This window comes from Doryrhamphus excisus, chromosome 5 (assembly GCF_030265055.1).
Source record: "Doryrhamphus excisus isolate RoL2022-K1 chromosome 5, RoL_Dexc_1.0, whole genome shotgun sequence".
Lineage (NCBI taxonomy): Eukaryota > Metazoa > Chordata > Actinopteri > Syngnathiformes > Syngnathidae > Doryrhamphus > Doryrhamphus excisus.
In genome coordinates this window covers 3,440,247-3,462,129 of record NC_080470.1, presented here as the reverse complement: position 1 = coordinate 3,462,129, position 21,883 = coordinate 3,440,247, and the positions used below count along the sequence as shown (strand labels likewise).

Here is a 21,883-nt window from a genome sequence, read left to right as displayed (position 1 = left end):
CATCACTCTAAACACTGTTTGGCAGACTCACACAGACTGTGGCCTGTTGCTGCAGCGGAGCATTGAACTAACCAAAAATAAGTGCAGTGTCTACAATATCTTCATTCTGTCAAGTATGGAGGTAAGTTATGATTCAATGTCTTTCTATATCTTTGTAAAAAAGCCATCTTGAATGAATGCTGTATGAATCTAATGTAGATGCATGACTAAATGTGCAGTGGGTAATAAGCTGAATGCATGTGTTAGAGATGAATAACACTACTATGACCATTGCTTTGAAATTTCTCATTTCATTCCTTTTCTCAGATTCTCAGTGTTTTTGCGCTGATAAAAATGGCATACCTTAGAATTTCCTCCAGTGGATGCTTGGAATAGTCATGCAGAACAGGAATGTGCGTCTATTGTTTTCAGTCTGGGTGCATTTGCAATGAGAAATATGTCAACAAAAGCTTCTGCAAAAAGACATACATTCATCCCACGACGAGGACCTGCAAATAGGAACAATCTGGCATTGACTTTTTTTTTTTTGCCCAATTTTTATTGTGGACAACATGGGGTCGGGGCCGCCTCAGCTGGGATAGGCTCCAGCACCCCCACGACCCTCGTGAGGAAAAAGCGGTAGAAAATGAATGAATGAATATGCTCGGCTGCACGGTGGTCGAGTGGTTAGCGCACAGACCTCACAGCTAGGAGACCGGGTTTAAAATTCCACCCTCGGCCATCTCTGTGTGGAGTTTGTATGTTCTCCCCGTGCATGCGTGGGTTTTCTCCGGGTACTCCGGTTTCCTCCCAACATTCCGAAAACATGCTAGGTTAATTAGCGACTCCAAATTGTCCATAGGTATGAATGTGAGTGTGAATGGTTGTTTGTCTATATGTGCCCTGTGATTGGCTGGCCACCAGTCCAGGGTGTACCCCGCCTCTTGCCCGAAGACAGCTGGGATAGGCTCCAGCACCCACCGCGACCCTCGTGAGGAAAAGCGGTAGAAAATGAATGAATGAATGTTTGTTGACTAGGCTGCACGGCGGTCAAGTGGTTAGCGCACAGGCCTCACAGCTAGGAAACCTGTGTTCAATCCCACCCTCAGCCATATCTGTGTGGAGTTTGCATGTTCTTCCCGTGCATGCGTGGGTTTTCTCCGGGTACTCCGGTTTCCTCCCAACATTCCGAAAACATGCTAGGTTAAGTAGCGACTCCAAATTGTCCATAGGTATGAATGTGAGTGTGAATGGTTGTTTGTCTATATGTGCCCTGTGATTGGCTGGCCACCAGTCCAGGGTGTACCCCCGCCTCTCGCCCGAAGACAGCTGGGATAGGCTCCAGCACCCCCGCGACCCTCGTGAAGAAAAGCAGTAGAAAATGAATGAATGAACAACATGGGGTCGTTGGGATGCACAAATATTTGCAAAGCAGGAAGCTGGATTCAGGATGTTTTGGTTTCAACCCCCCCCTCCCCTTTCCGCCACTCCAAACAATAGACGCCAATCAGTACAACATATCTGATGTAATAAATGCATTTTAACTCACAACTAACTCACAACTAATTCATATAAACGGGAAGTGCAGCTGTCGGGAAAAAACTTACACGGGTTTCCAGGATTTCAACTTGGTCAGATGCAATAGTCTGGATGCAGGATCTGGAAGTGACAAGGAGCTGATGAGTCTTTATCCCGAGACGGAGCCTACACCGGCAGAACTGGCTCAGTGTGAAGCTGAAGTCGGCACGCTGCTCAGCATCATCGCTGAAGTGAACAAGAAGATGGGGTCCCTGAAGGCACCAAGGTATAGCGTAAGTGATAATGTCATGAATGTTCTCTTTAAAGCTTAAACGTCCAACTGGTTCTCTTCAGCCAATCAGGTGATGTAAAACCACCAGCAGCCGGTCCTCTGTTTCCAGACCTACTTTCACACAGGTTGGTTAGAAGCATCCCAGACAGGAGCACTTCCTCTTATGTCACATCGAATCCTCCACTACCAAGTCGAGGTTTGTGACACCATTTTTTTATTTTATTTTTTCAAAAAAGGCCAGAAAAGAAATGTCAGTTACAAATATCTTCCTGTAGGGGGCAGTGGCGTCATCTGGACAGAACTCAAGGGGGTTCTGACAGCAGTGGAGGACTCCATCAATTGCAGAAGGTCCTGGGCAGCCCCCATTACATCATCTGACCGGGACAGACCAGAAGAGCATCTGAGAGCAGCTCAGGACAGCTGGGCCAAGGCTGATAAGGTACACAGAAGTAAAAATAATATTACAAATATTAATAATTATTAAATTTAATAAATACATTAAGACCAGGGTTCAATTCCCACCCTCGGCCATCTCTGTGTGGAGTTTGCATGTTCTCCCCGTGCATGCGTGGGTTTTCTCCGGTTACTCCGGTTTCCTCCCACATTCCAAAAACATGCTAGGTTAATTGGCGACTCCAAATTGCCCATAGGTATGAATGTGAGTGTGAATGGTTGTTTGTCTATATGTGCCCTGTGGTTGGCTGGCGACCAGTCCGAAGACAGCTGGGATGGGCTCCAGCACCCCCCGCGACCCTCGTGAGGAAAAGCGGTAGAAAATGAATGAATAAATACATTAATTTAATAAATTAAACAAATATATAAAAAACAATAAATATAAAAAAATTAATAAATATATAAAAAATAATGAATATATAAAAATAATAAATATTAATAAAATAAAACTATAAAAGCAATCTTCACTCGCTAAATGTACTGCAAAAAAGGCCAGTAAGGATAATTCATAATGACGCCTACAGAGAACATACTAACTCCTTATTTCTAAAATCACAAATACTTCAACTTGCTGATATAGTTCATCTTCAAACAGCTAAAATAATGCATAAGGCTAAAAATAACCAATTAGCTAAAAATGTCATCCAATACTTCTCTACAAGAGAGGAGAAATATGATCTCAGGGAAGAAGTACATTTGAAACACTTCTATGCTAGGACTACGTTAAAAAGCCATAGCATTTCAGTATGTGGAATCAAACTATGGAATGGATTGAGTAAGGAAATCAAACAATGCACAACGATGAGCCAATTCAAGAAACAATACAAGCAGTTGATGTTTGCTAAATACAAGGATGAAGAGTCTTGAACCAGTCATGATGTGCTATATATATCACTATATTGACACTTACTATGGTACCCATTATGTCATTGGATGCTCATATCACCTCGTACTTCGGTACGTGACAAAAATAAAAAAAATAAATGAATCAATTTAAAAAACTTAAAAATTTTAAAAATAGTTTACGTTTTTTATTTTAAAATGTAAAAATGTAAAAATGTAAAAATGTAAAAATGTAAAAATGTAAAAATTTACAATTTTTTAATTTTTTAATTTTTTAATTTTTTAATTTTTTAATTTTTTAATTTTTTAATTAAAAAAAATTAAACTATATTAGGAAAGCAGGAAGTGAACAAATGTAACAGTTACTGATTGTAAAAGTACCAGATGGAGGGGTAGGATTTAATAAGCTTTGCTTCTTCCTACTCCTTTTGGACATGTGGAACTGTGAACTGATTATGTGATGCATTCAATTGTAATCTGATGCATGTTCAAATGAAATAAAACCATTACCATAAAATAAAAAAATAAAGTATCACAAGCTGAATAATTCAATGTAAGAAGTTCTTTGTCTTTGTTAGCCATTATGGATCATTTGGTCCCTTGATTGCAGATTTTGGACGAGATGGAAAAGGAATTTGGGATTTCTTGTCCTTCAGATGTGGCAAAAGAAACATTCCAGGAGGAACTTGCCGATCAGGGTCCGGACTCCTCTCCCTTACAAGGAGAACTGCAGAGATCACACAGTATCAGCAACGTAGAAGATGAGAAGAACAAGGTGGATGTTGCCATTATTTTTAATCCAGACGGGAAGCATTTTTCAATGTATTTCTTTCTACTGTATGTTCTTCTGGTCTCATCCAGCAGGTTGGTCACCAGAGGGCCTGGAGGTCGGCTATTTGCGCTCCTTCTTACAGATCGTCAGGTCCTCCCGGGGCCTCTTCTTCCTTTCCATGTTCTCCTTTGCTCCTCAGAAGAGCAGACAGAGCGGGAACCGACAGCTCACTTAGTTTAGTTAACTCAGGCAGTTCTTGTCCAAACCCCATTGGCCTGGAGACTGAGATGGAGCGACTGAATAGGTATGGCGTAACAACTAACAACATGGATATGCTCGGTTGCACGGTGGTCGAGTGGTTAGCGCACAGGCCTCACAGCTAGGAAATCCATGTTCAATCTCACCCTCGGCCATCTCTGTGTGGAGTTTGCATGTTCTTCCCATGCATACGTGGGTTTTCTCCAGGTATTCCGGTTTCCTCCCACATTCCAAAAACATGCTAGGTTAATTAGCGACTCCAAATTGTCTATAGGTATGAATGTGAGTGTGAATGGTTGTTTGTCTATATGTGCCCTGTGATTGGCTGGCCACCAGTCCAGGGTGTACCCCGCCTCTCGCCCGAAGACAGCTGGGATAGGTTCCAGCATCCCCCGTGACCCTCATGAGGATAAGCGGGAGAAAATGGATGAATGAATGAGTTCTCCTCCTATTTTGTGTGGAAGTGGTAACTTTTTGACTTCTTATTTTGTCTTTCCCCACCCTCGGCCATCTCGGTGTGGAGTTTGCATAGGCTCCAGCACCCCTGGCGACCCTCGTGAGAAAAAAGCGGTAGAAAATGAATGACTGAATGAATGAATATGCTCGGCTGCACGGCGGTCGAGTGGTTAGCGCGCAAAAATAAAATAAAATAAAATAAAATAAAATAAAATAAAATAAAATAAAATAAAATAAAATAAAATAAAATAAAAATTAAATTAAATTAAATTAAATTAAATTAAATTAAATTAAATTAAATTAAATTAAATTAAATTAAATTAAATTAAATTATGAATGAATGAATAAATATGCTCATTTACCTTTCCCAGGTACATTGAAAAGCTGAAGGCCAGGAATGAACGTCTCACTGCCGCTTTGGAGCGAAAGAGGGCAGAGTTGGAGCACATCAGCGTTACACTGAAGAGGTTGGAGTCCGACTGCTCTACCATGCACTTGGCTCTCAGATACTGGTAGGCCAACACAAAACAGGCTTGTTAAAAGTCGGTTATCAGCATACTTGAACCGTACGACATTGCGCTGTGTTCATGGACTCCCAGTGAGGAGTGCGAAGACGCGTACGGTGAGCTCCTGTCGCTTTACGAGGCTCAGAGGCAACAAAGCATTCCTCCACAGACCAACGCAGCAGGTGTTTGAATACCACCTTTTAGTGCGTACGCATGGTGCGAGTGCTTGTCGTTTCACCAGCTCCAACTGTTGTTTTTTTCTTGACCTCAGAGGAAATTGATGACACGCAGGAGGAACCTGGCGGTGCGTCAGTTCAGCACAGGAAACTGGCAAGTGAGGAATTGTCGACCTCCTTCACAACAACAGAGGTCACCAAGGAGATGGAAACACACACGGCACAGAGGTGATGTTTTGAAGGACACACAGGAACATAGAAGATCATTATTTTTCATCCCGTTATTTCTAACCCCCAGGACTCCTGACTTCAGTGAACGAGAGCTTGAGCTCCATGACATAATTGAGCGCCTGAAAAGGAACAGGGCGGCCATTTTCCTCCCAAAGCTCCATGCAGGAGTGGAAGTGAACCCAGATGTTGGTTCCCCTGCTGGGCTGCGAAGTGGACACTCGAGTAAAGATAACATCAAGCCTGCAGAAAGACATAGAGATAAGACGTCTCCGTTTCATGAACTCATCACAGCCAGAGTAAGACTTGCAAAACAGCCCCAGACCATCACACTACCACCACCATATTTTACTGTTCTATGTTGTATGTATTTTTTTCTGAAATGAGGGTCAGAGGTGGTGCTGGAGCCTATCCCAGCTGTCTTTAAGCGTGAGGCGGGGTACACCCTGGACTGGTGGCCAGCCAATCACACTGCACATATAGACAAACAACCATTCACACTCACATTCATACCTATGGACAATTTGGATTTGCCAATTAACCTAGCATGTTTTTGGAATGTGGGAGGAAACCGGAGTACCCGGAGAAAACCCACGCATGTACGGGGAGAACATGCAAACTCCACACAGAGATGGCCGAGGGTGGGATTGAACACGGGTCTCCTAGCTGTGAGGCCTGTGCGCTAATCACTTTTTCCACCGTGCAGCCTAGTCAACAAACATTCCAGGTGTCTTCAGGGAAGAGGTTATTACAGTCTTCCAGGTCCCGAAGCAGCAAAACAGCCCCAGACCATCACACTACCACCACCATATTTTACTGTTCTATGTTGTATGTATTTTTTTCTGAAATGAGGGTCGGAGTTGGTGCTGGAGCCTATCCCAGCTGTCTTCAAGCAAGAGGCGGGGTACACCCTGGATTGGTTGCCAGCCAATCACATGGCTGCATATTCTCCCTCAGAATTCATGTTCCCATTTATTACAGTCTTCCAGGTCCCAAAGCAGCAAAACAGCCCCAGACCATCACACTACCACCACCATATTTTACTGTTCTATGTATTTTTTTCTGAAATGAGGGTCGGAGGTGGTGCTGGAGCCTATCCCAGCTGTCTACACCCTGGACTGGTCGCCAGCCAATCACAGGGCACATATAGACAAACAACCATTCACACTCACATTCATACCTATGGACAATTTGGAGTCGCCAATTAACCTAGCATGTTTTTGGAATGTACCATATTGACGTAAATACGTAAGCTATTCAAGCTAGCTAGACACATTTATGAATAGGAATGATTCATTAGCCGAAAGTCAATACGGATAGAGAGCTAACATTTCAACCTCCATGCCACTGATTTGAGATTACAGAGGAAATCGCAACTGCTTTTGATCATAGGAAGTGGATCTTTCAAAAGCCTTTGATATAATCAATAATGACAATCTAATATAAAAATTAGAAAGGTATGGGTTTTCTCCGGGTATTCCGGTTTCCTCCCACATTCCAAAAAACATGCTAGGTTAATTAGCGACTCCAAATTGTCCATAGGTATGAATGTGAGTGTGAATGGTTGTTTGTCTATATGTGCCCTGTGATTGGCTGGCCACCAGTCCAGGGTGTACCCCGCCTCTCGCCCGAAGACAGCTGGGATAGGCTCCAGCACACTCCGCTTTTTCGTGAGGAAAAAGCGGTAGAAAATGAATGAATGGAATCAGAGGATTAGTTCTGAACTGGGTCAAAAGCTACTTAACTGACAGGAAGCAATACGTAAAGCTAGGAGAACATACATCTGCAAGCTTAAATATTACTTGCGGAGTCCCCCAGGGGTCAATCTTGGAACCCAAACTGTTCAACTTATACATCAATGGCATCTGTAAAATTACGAAAGACTTAAAGTTTTATTATTATTTGCCTTTGGTTCTGGAAGAAGCACAGAAGAAATGATGTGATCATGTGATAATAATAGATCGTCCTTGAACCTAAGTAAAACTAAAATCATGTTGTAATTGGAGCCTTGAGGTTTACACAGGTTATGTAAGACAACTTGTCAACATTGGGATGTGCTAAGCTATACTAAAGTCTATTTTGCTGTTGTCGAGGAGGAGATGTCAGACCTGCGTGGCCTCATTCGTCTGAAGGAGAAAGAGCTGAGGTACCTGGAATGGAGTCTAGTGGCCCAAAAGAGCCAAGAAGCATCTGGAGCGTGTATTCCAGAAAGCCTCCGAGATGAGCTGGCCGACTGTAAGATGGAGCAACAGGTAGCACACATTGACTTTTTTTTTTTTTTTTTCATGTGATACAAAGTCAAGGTGAACTGTACAAGAGGGAACAGGACGTTGGTCTTTTGTGACATACCCGATTCAAATCTGGGCGTCCCACATGGGAAATCATACATCTATCTACCAAAGCAGAATCCCTCCAGGCCGACGGGGATATTTTGGTCAAAGAAGATCTTCTGTTGGGCTGAGGAGGCCGTAGCACAGATTAGTACTACATGTCACACACCCCTTCAACGCTTTCTTATATATTTCATGAAAAAATGAACCCGGTGCCGACCCCTGGACGCATTCACAGTAAGGGTATTCGCCATTGATAGACATACTTATGTAGTATATGTATAATCTTGGGCTGCACGGGGCAGACCTCCCAGTTCAATTCCACCCTCGGCCACCTCTGTGTGGAGTTTGCATGTTCTCCCCTTGTGTGGGTTTTCTCAAAATAAATAAATTACATATATAATAATAATAATAACAACAACAACAATAACAATTAATAATAATAATTATTCATTCATTTTCTACCGCTTTTTATTATATTGTATTATTATATTATATTATATTATTATATATTATATTATGTTATGTTATGTTATGTTATGTTATAATAATAATAATAATAATAATAATAATAATAATAATAATAATAATAATAATAATAATAATAATAATAATAATAATAATAATAATAATAATAATAATAATAATAATTATTATTATTATTATTATTATTATTGTTATTATTATTATTGTTATTATTATTATTATTATTATTTGTACAGTATATCTGACATTTTACGGTACTAGAATATTAATAATAATAATGATAATAATAATAATTTTATTATAATATAACATAACATAACATAATAAAAAGCGGTAGAAAATGAATGAATTAATAATATAATATAATATAATATAATATAATATAATATAATATAATATAATATAATATAATATAATATAATATAATATAATATAATATAATATAATATAATATAATATAATATAATATAATATAATATAATATAATATAATAAATATTATTATTATTATAATTATTATATTATTATATTACTATTATATAATTATAAATTATTATTATATATATATATGAATGGTTGTTTGTCTATATGTGCCCTGTGATTGGCTGGCGACCAGTCCAGGGTGTACCCCGCCTCTCGCGCGAAGACACCTCTCGTGACCCTTATGAGGATAAGCGGTAGAAAATGAATGAATGAATAATGCTAATTCATAGTGAAATATAAACAATAGGTTTTCCTGTAAATGTTTTAGAGGCTGTGTGAGAATGCAGCCAAAGTATGCAGCGATGGTGACATGGGTGGACTCAGGACCAGGCCCATTTTAAAAGAGTTGCAAGCTGCCCTCCTGAGGTGAGATGGACCATCAAACACACACATACAAGTCAACAAGTCAAAAGACATGTCTACTCTATGTTTCCAAGTGCAACCGCTGCAGAATCCCCATTGTTATATTACTTTTTTGGAAAGAGTTAACAATGGTACATTCCTGTGGTTCCCATTTTTGTTTTTAGGGAGCAAGCCCTAAAGAAGAGACTGGCTTTAGTTTATGACCCATTCAACCCAACCCTCGCTGACACTGCTGGCAACAGGAGGGACAATGAAGATCACGTAGCAAGGCTCACACAAGCTCACAGGTATTTCAAGTTTAGCCTAATTAAAATAGCTCATAAGTGTTGTACGTCTGCAGCTTTAATGCTAATGAGCTGTGGATAAACAAATGCCCAGTGTGTGGCCCCTAGAAGCGCTAATCATTCATTCATTCATTCATTCATTCATTCATTTTTCTACCGCTTTCTACCGTAATGTGGGGGTCCTTTTCTACCCGCCAGATGGAGGGGTAGGATTTAATAAGCTTTGCTTCTTCCTACTCCTTTTGGACATGTGGAACTGTGAACTGATTATGGGATGCATTCAATTGTAATCTGATGCATGTTCAAATGAAATAAAACCATTACCATTACCATTACCATTACCATAATTCAAGGAAAATTCATTCATTCATTCATTTTCTAACGCTTATCCTCACAAAGGTTGCGGGGGCTGCTGGAGCCTATCCCAGCTGTCTTCGGGTGAGAGGCGGGATACACCCTGGACTGGTGGCCAGCCAATCACAGGGCACATATAGACAAACAACCATTCACACTCACATTCATACCTATGGACAATTTGGAGTCGCCAATTAACCTAGCATGTTTTTGGAATGTGGGAGGAAACCGGAGTACCCGGAGAAAACCCACGCATGCACGGGGAGAACATGCAAACTCCACACAGAGATGGCCGAGGGTGGAATTGAACCCTGGGATCTTAGCTGTGAGGTCTGCACGCTAACCACTAGACCTTGAAGCGCTATTGTGCATTTTATTTATTTCATTACATATACAGTAATGTGGGGGCCCACAATAGTCCAATAGTTCACTTGACATGATTCCTTCATCACACATGTTGTCGGCCACTCTGCCTTTTTTCCAACCCATTGGTGATAATGTAGCATCCGAGGTGTAAGTCGTCTAAAGTCACTCTAAGGTCAGTTTTTTTTTCCTTTGTGATGCCATAAAAACCCGGACCAGATCAGAGCCCCTATTCTCAGTAAGGCCTTGAGCTCTTACCGACACCGGGAGCAAATGTGGAAGCTGGAGCAGAAACTGGCAACCATGATGGACAGTCAGCCCGCCTCTCATGCTACATGATTTATTGTTAGGAGTGGCACAAGAGCTCATGAGATTAAAATGTGACATAATTCCTTCATTACACATGTTGTCGGCCACTCTGCCTTTTTTTCTGCCTTGAGTCAAATTAACCCAATCAACTTATCGCAACCCATTGGTGATAGTGTAGCATCCAAGTTATAGGTCTCTAAAAGTCACTCTAAGGCAGGGGTCTCAAAACTCAATTTACCTGGGGGCCACCGGAGCTAGGTTCTGGGTGAAGCCGGGCCGCATCAGGTTTTAAAAAAAAAAACCCAAAACGCATTTATTAAAAACTGGAAAATTGTGTCCGGTGTGCACACAGCTTTAAGCTGTCATTTCAACATTAAACTTTTGGTATCAAGGTGGGGGCCTCAAAATAGCGTCTTGCGGGCTGCATTTGGCCCACGGGCCGCGAGTTTGAGACCCCTGTTCTAAGATCAGTATCATGTCCACAAGGAAGGATTTTTTTTCCTTCATGATGGACACGCCTCTCATGCTACATGATTTATTGTTAGGGGTGACACAAGAGCTCATGAGATTAAAATGTGACATTATTCCTTCATCACACATGTTGTCGGCCACTCTGTTTTTTTTTCGCCTTGAGTCAAATTAACCCTATCAAACTATCGCAACCCATTGGTGATAGTGTAGCATCCGAGGTGTAGGTCGTCTGAAGTCACTCTAAGGTCAGTATCGTGTCCACAAGGAAGGAGTTTTTTTTTCCTTCATGATGCCATAAAAACCCGGACCTTCAAAAGTGACTATCAGAGCCCCTATTCTCCCAAATGTGGACCAAAGGAGTGAGCCTCTCATGCTACATGATTTATTGTTAGGGGTGTCACAAGAGCTCATGGGATTAAAACGTGACATTATTCCTTCATCACACATGTTGTCGGCCACTCATGATATGAAAGAAGCACAAATAATGTTCATTTGTTCCATTAAGTGATGTGTTAAGCGGAATCTTCTTGAATGTTCTCCATTTCAGTAAGGCCTTGAGTTCTTACCGACACATTCGCAGGAAGTACCGGGAGCAAATGTGGAAGCTGGAGCAGAAACTGGCGACCATGATGGACAGTCAGCACGTCCAGAGTGGAACGTCAAAGACAACTGGGGAGGATTCAGAATGGAGGAGGGAAGAGACCGTGCTGTGATGTAAAAAAAAAAAAAAAAAAAACTTTGAGTGAGTACTGAGAAGTACGGCAAAATGTACTCATCATTTTACATCACTGAAGTATTCAAATGTGTATTCTGTTCTCAACTTGCATGGTCCCCATCTTGGCTACGTAGCGGAAGGAATGGGACAATTCATACTTCGAAAGTCACAATTCAAACAAACTAAGTACGCAGTGCACACAGTATACATATATAAGTGTACTAATGGAAGTATTTGTGACACAGCCAATGTCCTTATTAGGGAATACTCGACTGTATTATCTCCAAGGCCACTTTCAATGACATTGTATACTAGACAGTAAAACCTTGCCAATAAACTGAGCAGAATTCCAAAGCACGCACACAAGTACTACTACAGTACAACTCTATTTAGTTGTTTGACAAAGTACCATAAAATGTCAGATATACTGTACATTATGCACAAAATATATAGTCACCTGACAAAATGCTAGTTGTTAGCTCAGATCAATCAATTTTTCCCTCCCATGCAGCGTATAAATGTGTTGGTAGTAGCCATTATGTATAAACCAATAACACTACTGCAATAGTGTTATTGATGATGTACTACATTATTGTATTTCAACAATATACTGTATTAATGTGGTACAAAAACATTGGCTTTGTTTCTTCATTTTCATGGCAACATTGAACCTTCAGTTCAGTGCTTTTACACAATATGGCATACACCAAGGTGTGGGCAAACTACGGCCCGGTGGCCAAATGCGGCCCACTTAGCATTTGTATTCGGCCCGCAAGTTGCTTTCTAAGTATTTTAACATACAATCTGGCAACATGACTTTTTAATTTAATTTAATTTAATTTAATTTAATTTAATTTAATTTAATTTAATTTAATTTAATTTAATTTAATTTAATTTAATTTAATTTAATTTAATTTAATTTAATTTAATTTAATTTAATTTAATTTAATTTAATTTTATTTAATTTTATTTAATTTTATTTAATTTTATTTAATTTTATTTTATTTAATTTTATTTTATTTAATTTTATTTTATTTTATTTTATTTTATTTTATTTTATTTTATTTTATTTTATTTTATTTTATTTTATTTTATTTTATTTTATTTTATTTTATTTTATTTTATTTTATTTTATTTAAAAATTAGGAAAGCAGGAAGTGAACAAATGTAACAGTTACTCATTGTAAAAGTACCAGATTTAATGAGCTTTGCTTCTTCCTACTCCTTTTGGACATGTGGAACTGTGAACTGATTATGTGATGCATTCAATTGTAATCTGATGCATGTTCAAATGAAATAAACCCATTACCATTACCATTACCATTACCATTACCATTACCATTACCATTACCATAATTCAAGGAAAATTCATTCATTCATTAATTTTCTAACGCTTATCCTCACAAAGGTTGCGGGGGATGCTGGAGCGTATCCCAGCTGTCTTCAGGCGAGAGGCGGGGTACACCCTGGACTGGCGGCCAGCCAATCACAGGGCACATATAGACAAACAACCATTCACACTCACATTCATACCTATGGACAATTTGGAATTGCCAATTAACCTAGCATGTTTTTGGAATGTGGGAGGAAACCGGAGTACCCGGAAAAAACCCATGCATGCAAAAACATGCAAACTCCACACAGAGATGGCCGAGGGTGGAATTGAACCCTGGTCTCCTACTAGGTTAATTGGCGACTCCAAATTGTCCATAACTCACCCGCCGTGCCGCCGTAAAGCAGAATAACACAAGTAAAGGTACTATTTTCATCATTCATCATCACTGCAACCACATAAAATGTACGAGACCACAAGTGTGTCTCACATGCGACACGGCGTTCCCTCATCTGCTGACAGGAAATGTAGCCATGTACAACACGGTGGCGTTGGAGTGGTGACACATCCTTACACCACAGAGTGGAGATAAAGTTGTCATCAAAAGTCACTGTGACCTGATACTGGTGCATGTGAAGGCAGCTTGAGCAGCAATCATACAACATAGTGCATCAAAAATACCTTTAAAATCTACTTAACGTCAACATATACAACATTTGATAGAAGAAGAGTCAAGCAGAGGTTACGACCACGCATCATGCGTCAGATTACAATTGAATGCATCATATAATCAGTTCACAGTTCCACATGTCCAAAAGGAGTAGGAAGAAGCAAAGCTTATTAAAGTAACTGTTACATTTGTTCACTTCCTGCTTTCCTAATTTATTTTTATTTTTATTTTTATTTTTATTTTTATTTTTATTTTTATTTTTATTTTTATTTTTATTTTTATTTTTATTTTTATTTTTATTTTTATTTTTATTTTTATTTTTATTTTTATTTTAATTTTAATTTTAATTTTAATTTTAATTTTAATTTTAATTTTAATTTTAATTTTAATTTTAATTTTTAAGTCCTGAAATCTATGAACAATGAAACGATATTCCAATTGATTGAGATGCAAGATGTTCCACACGATGCTGCCTCCTTGATAGAAGAAGAGTCAAGCAGAGGTTATGACCACGCATCATGCATCAGATGACAATTGAATGCATCACATAATCAGTTCACAGTTCCACATGTCCAAAAGGAGTAGGAAGAAGCAAAGCTTATTAAAGTAACTGTTACATTTGTTCACTTCCTGCTTTCCTAATTAATTTTAATTTTAATTTTAATTTTAATTTTAATTTTAATTTTAATTTTAATTTTAATTTTAATTTTAATTTTAATTTTAATTTTAATTTTAATTTTAATTTTAATTTTAATTTTAATTTTTAAGTCCTGAAATCTATGAACAATGAAACGATATTCCAATTGATTGAGATGCAAGATGTTCCACACGATGCTGCCTCCTTGATAGAAGAAGAGTCAAGCAGAGGTTATGACCACGCATCATGCATCAGATGACAATTGAATGCATCACATAATCAGTTCACAGTTCCACATGTCCAAAAGGAGTAGGAAGAAGCAAAGCTTATTAAAGTAACTGTTACATTTGTTCACTTCCTGCTTTCCTAATTAATTTTAATTTTAATTTTAATTTTAATTTTAATTTTAATTTTAATTTTAATTTTAATTTTAATTTTAATTTTAATTTTAATTTTAATTTTAATTTTAATTTTAATTTTAATTTTAATTTTAATTTTAATTTTAAAGTCCTGAAAACAAAGAACTATGAAACGATATTCCAATTGATTGAGATGCAAGACGTTCCACACGATGCTGCCTCCTTGATAGAAGAAGAGTCCAACAGAGGTTACGACCACAGTGTAATCCAGAAAAACCTTTGATGAGCTCAAAACGTCGGACATATCTCTTCAAAAGCGTGCACACAAAGAAGAATGAGAATTGTATCATCTGCTCTAATGGCAGCTATCACAACAATAGCGATGTTGACCTGGGGGTACGGGTGGGGGAAGGGGGGGGACGCTGACCTTTGCTCGGGAAACGGCAGCCCCGGCGAAGAGTCAGGGCGCCAGGGATTCGCCACCTCGTCTGCCGCTGTGAAAACCTCCATTCATAGCACAACACAACAGCCAGGCATCGACTGTGACCCTGTGGGTGTGACACTCAACCTTTGCCTTAACCTCCGCACTGCCGCTCACAGCTGCGGCTGACCTATTTTGGGGGGGGGGGGGGGGGGGGCAGGTCACAAGGTCGGCGAGAGGGGGGCGGAGGCGGGGTGGGGATCAGAGGTGAACTTTACAGCTATCTGAAATTGGGCGGTGTTCTAATACAGTGGTACGTCGGTTTTGGTTTACATACAATGTCTTGGTTAGCATGCTGTGAATAATAAAAAATAAAAATAAAAATAAAAATAAAAATAAAAATAAAAATAAAAATAAAAATAAAAATAAAAATAAAAATAAAAATAAAAATAAAAATAAAAATAAAAATAAAAATAAAAATAAAAATAAAAATAAAAATAAAAATAAAAATAAAAATAAATTAGGAAAGCAGGAAGTGAACAAATGTAACAGTTACTTTAATAAGCTTTGCTTCTTCCTACTCCTTTTGGACATGTGGAACTGTGAACTGATTATGTGATGCATTCAATTGTAATCTGATGCATGTTCAAATGAAATAAAACCATTACCAGTACCATTACATATAGACAAACAACCATTCACACTCACATTCATACCTATGGACAATTTGGAGTCGCCAATTAACCTAGCATGTTTTTGGAATGTGGGAGGAAACCAGAGTACCCGGAGAAAACCCACACATGCACGGGGAGAACATGTAAACTTTACACATTGATGGCCGAGGGTGGAATCAAACTCTGTGCACCGTTATTATTTTATTAGGGATGTCCAATAATATCGGCCAATATTGGCACAATGTTGTAATATTGAATACAATTTTTTCCCTTATAATGAAGCCCTTTATAAGAGTCAACATGCAACATATACTTGAAAAAAAAAAAAAGCCAATATCGGCCACCCTTAGTTTATATATTTTATTAGAATTAATTAGTGTTTAAAAAAAACATACGATTATAAGAGAATTTTTTTTTTTTGCTAGTCACATTTTTTGGCAGCTTCTGAGCCTGCGGGTGTTTTCAGTGCCTCCAACCATTATTAGACAAGCAGTGAGGCCATCAGTCAGCATGGGAGTGGATGCAGTCTCTCTCTCTCACACACACACACACACACACACACGCACACACACAGGAGGGGTCAGTGACTCGGGGGTTTTAGGTCAATTCATTTACTCTGCATCCGTTCCTCATTTTAATAAGTTGTAATCTGTGTAAAGAGATCACAGCCGGTGCCTTCATCCCTTTCTCCCCTAAAGCCATTAGCTCACCTGTCACAGCTCCTCCTCCTCATCATCATCATCATCGCTGTGTTCTCCATCGAGCTGACACTTGGCTCCACAGCTTTCTGACATCAGTGGAACCCATGGAGAGGTCAGGGAGATGATGGAGGGCTGTGGAAGAGATTTCAACTCAATCAAATGTCCTTTAAATGTCCTTCATCATGGGGTCCCAACCAACAGGCCACCTCTCCGTCAGCGACACCAAAGCTCTAATTCCCGATGCAATGTTTGGAATTTCATATCAAAACTATTTGATCCTTGTTGACTTTTGGCTGAGACTACAAATGTTGGTATTGATCCTAGTCTCACTGATACAGACGCAGATACGTTTCATTTAGACATTTTTCAAGGACATTAAATCATTTTGAGATTTTTGCCTTTAATTTGTTCATCATGATTAAACACAGGACTAATATTTTAGGCTAACAAAAATATTTTTATATTTATAAAATATTTATAAAATATTCATATAAATATATCATATATCACATACAATTGTATGGGATATAGCAAAATTAAGTCCATCCATCCATCCATCTATCTATTTTCTATGCCGCTTATCCCAACTAGGGTCACGGGTATGCTGGAGCCTATCCCAGCTTTCTTTGGGCAAGAGGCGGGTACACCCTGGACTGGTCGCCAGTCATCCATCCATTTTCTCCACTGCTTATGCCAACAAGGGGCCTTGGGTATGCTGGAGCCTATCCCAGGTGTCTTTTAGTGGGAGGCGGGGTACACCCTGGACTGGTCGCCATCCATCCATCTATTTTCTATACCGCTTATGCCAACTAGGTTCATGGGTATGCTGGAGCCTATCCCAGCTGTCTTTGGGCAAGAGGCAGGTACACCTTGGACTGGTTGCCATCCATCCATCCATCTATTTTCTATACTGCTTATGCCAACAAGGGTTATGGGTATGCTGGAGCCTATCCCAGCTGTCTTTGGGCAAGAGGGGGGGTACACCCTGCACTGGTTTCCAGCCATCCATCAATTTTCTTTACCGCTTATCCCAACAAGGGTTATGGGTATGCTGGAGCCTATCCCAGCTGTCTTTGGGCGAGAGGCGGGGTACACCCTGGACTGGTTTCCAGCCATCCATCAATTGTCTCTACCACTTATCCCAACTAGGGTCACGGGTATACTGGAGCCTATCCCAGCTGTCTTTGGGCAAGAGGCGGGGTACACCCTGGACTGGTCGCCATCCATCCATCCATTTTTCCACTGCTTATGCCAACAAGGGTCATGGGTATGCTGGAGCCTATCCCAGCTGTCTTTGGGCGAGAGGCAGGTACACCCTGGACTGGTCACCATCCATCCATTTTCTCCACTGCTTATGCCAACGAGGGTCATGGGTATGCTGGAGCCTATCCCAGCTGTCTTCGGGCGAGAGGCGGGGTACACCCTGGACTGGTCGCCATCCATCCAGCTATTTTCTATACCGCTTATCCCAACTAGGGTCGCGGGTATGCTGGAGCCTATCCCAGCTGTCTTTGGGTGGGAGGCGGGGTACACCCTGGACTGGTCGCCATCCATCCATCCATTTTTTATACCGCTTATCCCAACTAGGGTCGTGGGTATGCTGGAGCCTATCCCAGCTGTCTTCGGGGGAGAGGCGGGGTACACCCTGGACTGGTCGCCATCCATCCATCCATTTTTATACCGCTTATCCCAACTAGGGTCGTGGGTATGCTGGAGCCTATCCCAGCTGTCTTCGGGGGAGAGGCAGGGTACACCCTGGACTGGTCGCCATCCATCCATCCATTTTTTATACCGCTTATGCTAACTAGGGTCACAGATATGCTGGAGCCTATCCCACCTGTCTTCGGGCGTGAGGCGGGGTACACCCTGGGCTGGTCGCCAGCCAATCACAGGCAAGATAAATTAAATGGTGGAAAATAACTAAACTAAGGTAAAAACTATTAATAGCTCTCATGTATATGTATATGTATATGTATATGTATATGTATATGTATATGTATATGTATATGTATATGTATATGTATATGTATATGTATATGTATATGTATATGTATATGTATATGTATATATAATGTACTCTATGTACTCTATTGAGAACAGCTGCCTTAGAGTAGTCAGTGTACAGCTTGTTGCTGTACAAAAAAAGGTGTAATATTTCACAAAGGTTCAGGCCAAATAAGTTACACCTTTTGTTCTCTCATTAATTTACAGATAACAACCACCCCCACCCCCACCCCCACTCCCACCCCACCCACGGAGACAGTTTTGTCTTCAGGGAGATGAATGAATAAATAAATAAAATAACGTGCTGACATGGCAAATCTATTACCAGACCAACATGAAGCTAATATTTACTGTGCTTGAAAAGCAAACATAATATCACTGAGCTAATAGCTAACGAGGTTACTTGGCAGCTTGCGGCCGCTAGATTAGCGCACTAAGGTGTTTACAGAAGAAAGATGGCAAGGGGCGGGGCTTGCTTCTAATCCCGTTAGAGCATTTGAGCCATCTTCAAGTGAGCTGATTAGGTTCCATGGCCGGCACCCTAAGCACCCTTTATTTGACCTACTACGTTCAGCAACGGGAGATTGATGTATAATAATGTTGTGGCTGCACCGAGTGTTAACTTAATGCCCCTGTCTGAAAAATCCATACGTGGTGACGCTCTTTCAAATGGATTATACACTGACAACATATTGACAGCCAGCCAATCCCGGTTTTTTATTTTACACTTAAATTGCATTTTAAGTTCATTCTTTGGAAGCTCTATTAGCATAGGAAAATAGTTATGGCGACTATTGCTGGTGTGCATGTGGGCTTCCAAGCATACCTTGCGGGTTATCAATGAGTAAAAATAGTACATTATATTTCACGGCTTCACAGCCAATTAGTCGTCAAGCAAATTTGACATATTTTTAACCCAAACTGAGCATTTTTAATTATGAAAATGACTACATTCATCATGATATGTAGCATTCTATACTGGTCCAGATGATGTTGATGTGACCGGAATAAAAAGAACAAACTTTTCTAGCGGGGCGGCACGGCGGTCGAGTGGTTAGCGTGCAGAATTCACAGCTAGGAGGACCAGGGTTCGATTCCAGCCATCTCTGTGTGGGGTTTGCATGTTCTCCCCGTGCATGTGTGGGTTTTCTCCGGGTACTCCGGTTTCCTCCCACATTCCAAAAACATGCTAGGTTAATTGGCGACTCCAAATTGTCCATAGGTATGAATGTGTGAATGGTTGTTTGTCTATATGTGCCCTGTGATTGGCTGGCGACCAGTCCAGGGTGTACCCCGCCTCTCGCCCGAAGACAGCTGGGATAGGCTCCAGCACCCCCCGCGACCCTCGTGAGGAAAAAGCGGTAGAAAATGAATGAATGAATGAATGCCACAAACGCCACTCAGAGGGTGGAATCAAACCCGGGTCCTGCGCGCTAACCACTTCACCACCAATGTGGGAGGAAACGGGAGTACCTGGAGAAAACCTTTTTTGCAACTGCGCTGTAATAAGACCCGCTTACTTGTAGGCATACAGGGACTGCAGATAAGCCCGGACGTCTGTATTAGTTATTGTTGTCAGGAATAAACAATCTGGTTCTCATTCTATGATTTGGTTCTTTAAGATTCCCTTATCCTCTATTCAAAACCCACTTAGAGTCCTCAGGGGGAGGATTTCTACAGCTGTAATAAGACCCGCTTACTTGTAGGCATACAGGGACTGCAGATAAGCCCGTACGTCTGTATTAGGTATTGTTGTCAGGAATAAACAATCTGGTTCTCATTCTATGATTTGGTTCTTTAAGATTACCTTATCCTCTATTTGAAACCCACTTAGAGTTCTCAGGGGGAGGATTTCTACAGCTGTAATAAGACCCGCTTACTTGTAGGCATACAGGGACTGCAGATAAGCCCGGACATCTGTATTAGGTATTGTTGTCAGGAATAAACAATCTGGTTCTCATTCTATGATTTGGTTCTTTAAGATTACCTTATCCTCTATTCGAAACCCACTTAGAGTCCTCAGGGGGAGGATTTCTACAGCTATAATAAGACCCGCTTACTTGTAGGCATACAGGGACTGCAGATAAGCCCGGACGTCTGTATTAGGTATTGTTGTCAGGAATAAACAATCTGGTTCTCATTCTATGATTTGGTTCTTTAAGACTCCCTTATCCTCTATTTGAAACCCACTTAGAGTCCTCAGGGGGAGGATTTCTACAGCTGTAATAAGACCCGCTTACTTGTAGGCATACAGGGACTGCAGATAAGCCCGGACATCTGTATTAGGTATTGTTGTCAGGAATAAACAATCTGGTTCTCATTCTATGATTTGGTTCTTTAAGATGACCTTATCCTCTATTCGAAACCCACTTAGAGTCCTCAGGGGGAGGATTTCTACACCGGAGAAAACCTATGAATGCAAACTTCACACAGAGATGGCCGAGGGTGGAATTGAACCCTGGTCTCCTGCATTTTTTTATAGTTTTATTTTAAAATAATATAAAAAAAACGGTGACTTAGTCACAGAAAAAGGATCGCTGACATAGCATTGAGGATTTAGTCAGTGCACAGAAATGTAATCCACACCCTTGGTGTTTGTTCTAAAAATCTGACTTGATGTTAATAGAGAGGCATTCAATGGGGCAGATTGTGTGAGAAAATATGTCGTCTTGCCGGAAATCCCATCATAACGATGACATTAGTTGAATACTTTGAATGGGGACACATTCCATGAAAATCGCAAACACTTTCAAGTCATCACACTTAAGTCCCAGTCAAGTCTCGGGTCATTGATGTTAAAGTTGTCAAGTCCAAAAGTCCTTACCTATTTCCACTACCCTTTAATATCAGAAGTCCATGTTATGCAAAAGCAGAGATAAAAAATAGGCCACCAATTCGGCAAATAAGTCTATTGACGAGGTCACTGACAATGACTCGACGCCTTGTTCACAGCCGCCTCAACACAGCTGATTTGAATGACAAGGACACCCACCAAATGGGAACTTTCCCACCATCTCCAGCAGGTCCTGGGCGTGGAGAATGCTCACTATTGATTGGACGCCGTGTGTGTTTTTCTCTGCACTCACCCCAGCAGATGTTTTTCTTTGCAGGTTCCTTCGCTCTGTTTATTCTAAATTGCGCCGTCATTCGTTTGAGGTCAAAGGCCTGCGGATGGAGAGCGTTGAGTGAGAGCATGATGGGAAATAGAGAGGGGAGCGAGAGCAATGGGAGGTTGCTATTTGGGCCAAAGGGCATGGGGGGCGAGCAAGGAAGGCACATGTGCATATGCTCGATTACGTAAAAAAAAAAACAAAAAAAAACGACAAAATTAATGTATAATCCCAGATTCTACTTATCAGTTCTTTTAAGAAAACACACAACAAGAAAAGCTGATATTCACTTTTTTGTCTCCTTTCTGATTTCCTGATTTTTTTTGTCACACTTAC

General features: G+C 40.3%; 1 protein-coding gene and 1 long non-coding RNA gene across 6 annotated transcripts; one reads left to right on the top strand and one right to left on the bottom strand.

The window, feature by feature from the left end:
• Positions 1-22: 22 nt before the first annotated feature.
• Positions 23-12,351, top strand: ushbp1 (Usher syndrome 1C binding protein 1). 4 transcript variants are annotated; one of them, XM_058072340.1, is made up of 14 exons: positions 23-121; positions 1,636-1,783; positions 1,852-1,985; positions 2,065-2,228; positions 3,696-3,860; positions 3,947-4,161; positions 4,943-5,083; positions 5,171-5,259; positions 5,349-5,481; positions 5,552-5,780; positions 7,575-7,733; positions 9,048-9,145; positions 9,307-9,429; positions 11,471-12,351. In XM_058072340.1, exons 2-14 carry the CDS (start codon positions 1,659-1,661, stop codon positions 11,634-11,636), a joined length of 1,941 nt encoding a protein of 646 aa, XP_057928323.1. In that variant the 5' UTR covers positions 23-121; positions 1,636-1,658; the 3' UTR covers positions 11,637-12,351. The 4 variants fall into 4 exon arrangements, with proteins under 4 accessions (XP_057928323.1, XP_057928322.1, XP_057928320.1 ...); XM_058072339.1 differs by having other exon boundaries at positions 1,599-1,783; positions 7,578-7,733; XM_058072337.1 differs by having other exon boundaries at positions 1,599-1,783; positions 11,471-12,350.
• Positions 1,937-21,651, bottom strand: LOC131129160 (uncharacterized). Of its 2 annotated transcripts, none has more exons than XR_009129783.1 (8): positions 21,524-21,651; positions 16,443-16,565; positions 11,490-11,630; positions 7,831-7,938; positions 7,632-7,714; positions 7,263-7,346; positions 4,934-5,724; positions 1,937-2,220 (listed from the first exon to the last, which is right to left on the bottom strand). It is a non-coding gene; the product is annotated as an uncharacterized LOC131129160 (long non-coding RNA). The 2 variants fall into 2 exon arrangements; XR_009129782.1 differs by lacking the exon at positions 21,524-21,651 and adding an exon at positions 21,262-21,394.
• Positions 21,652-21,883: the final 232 nt, after the last annotated feature.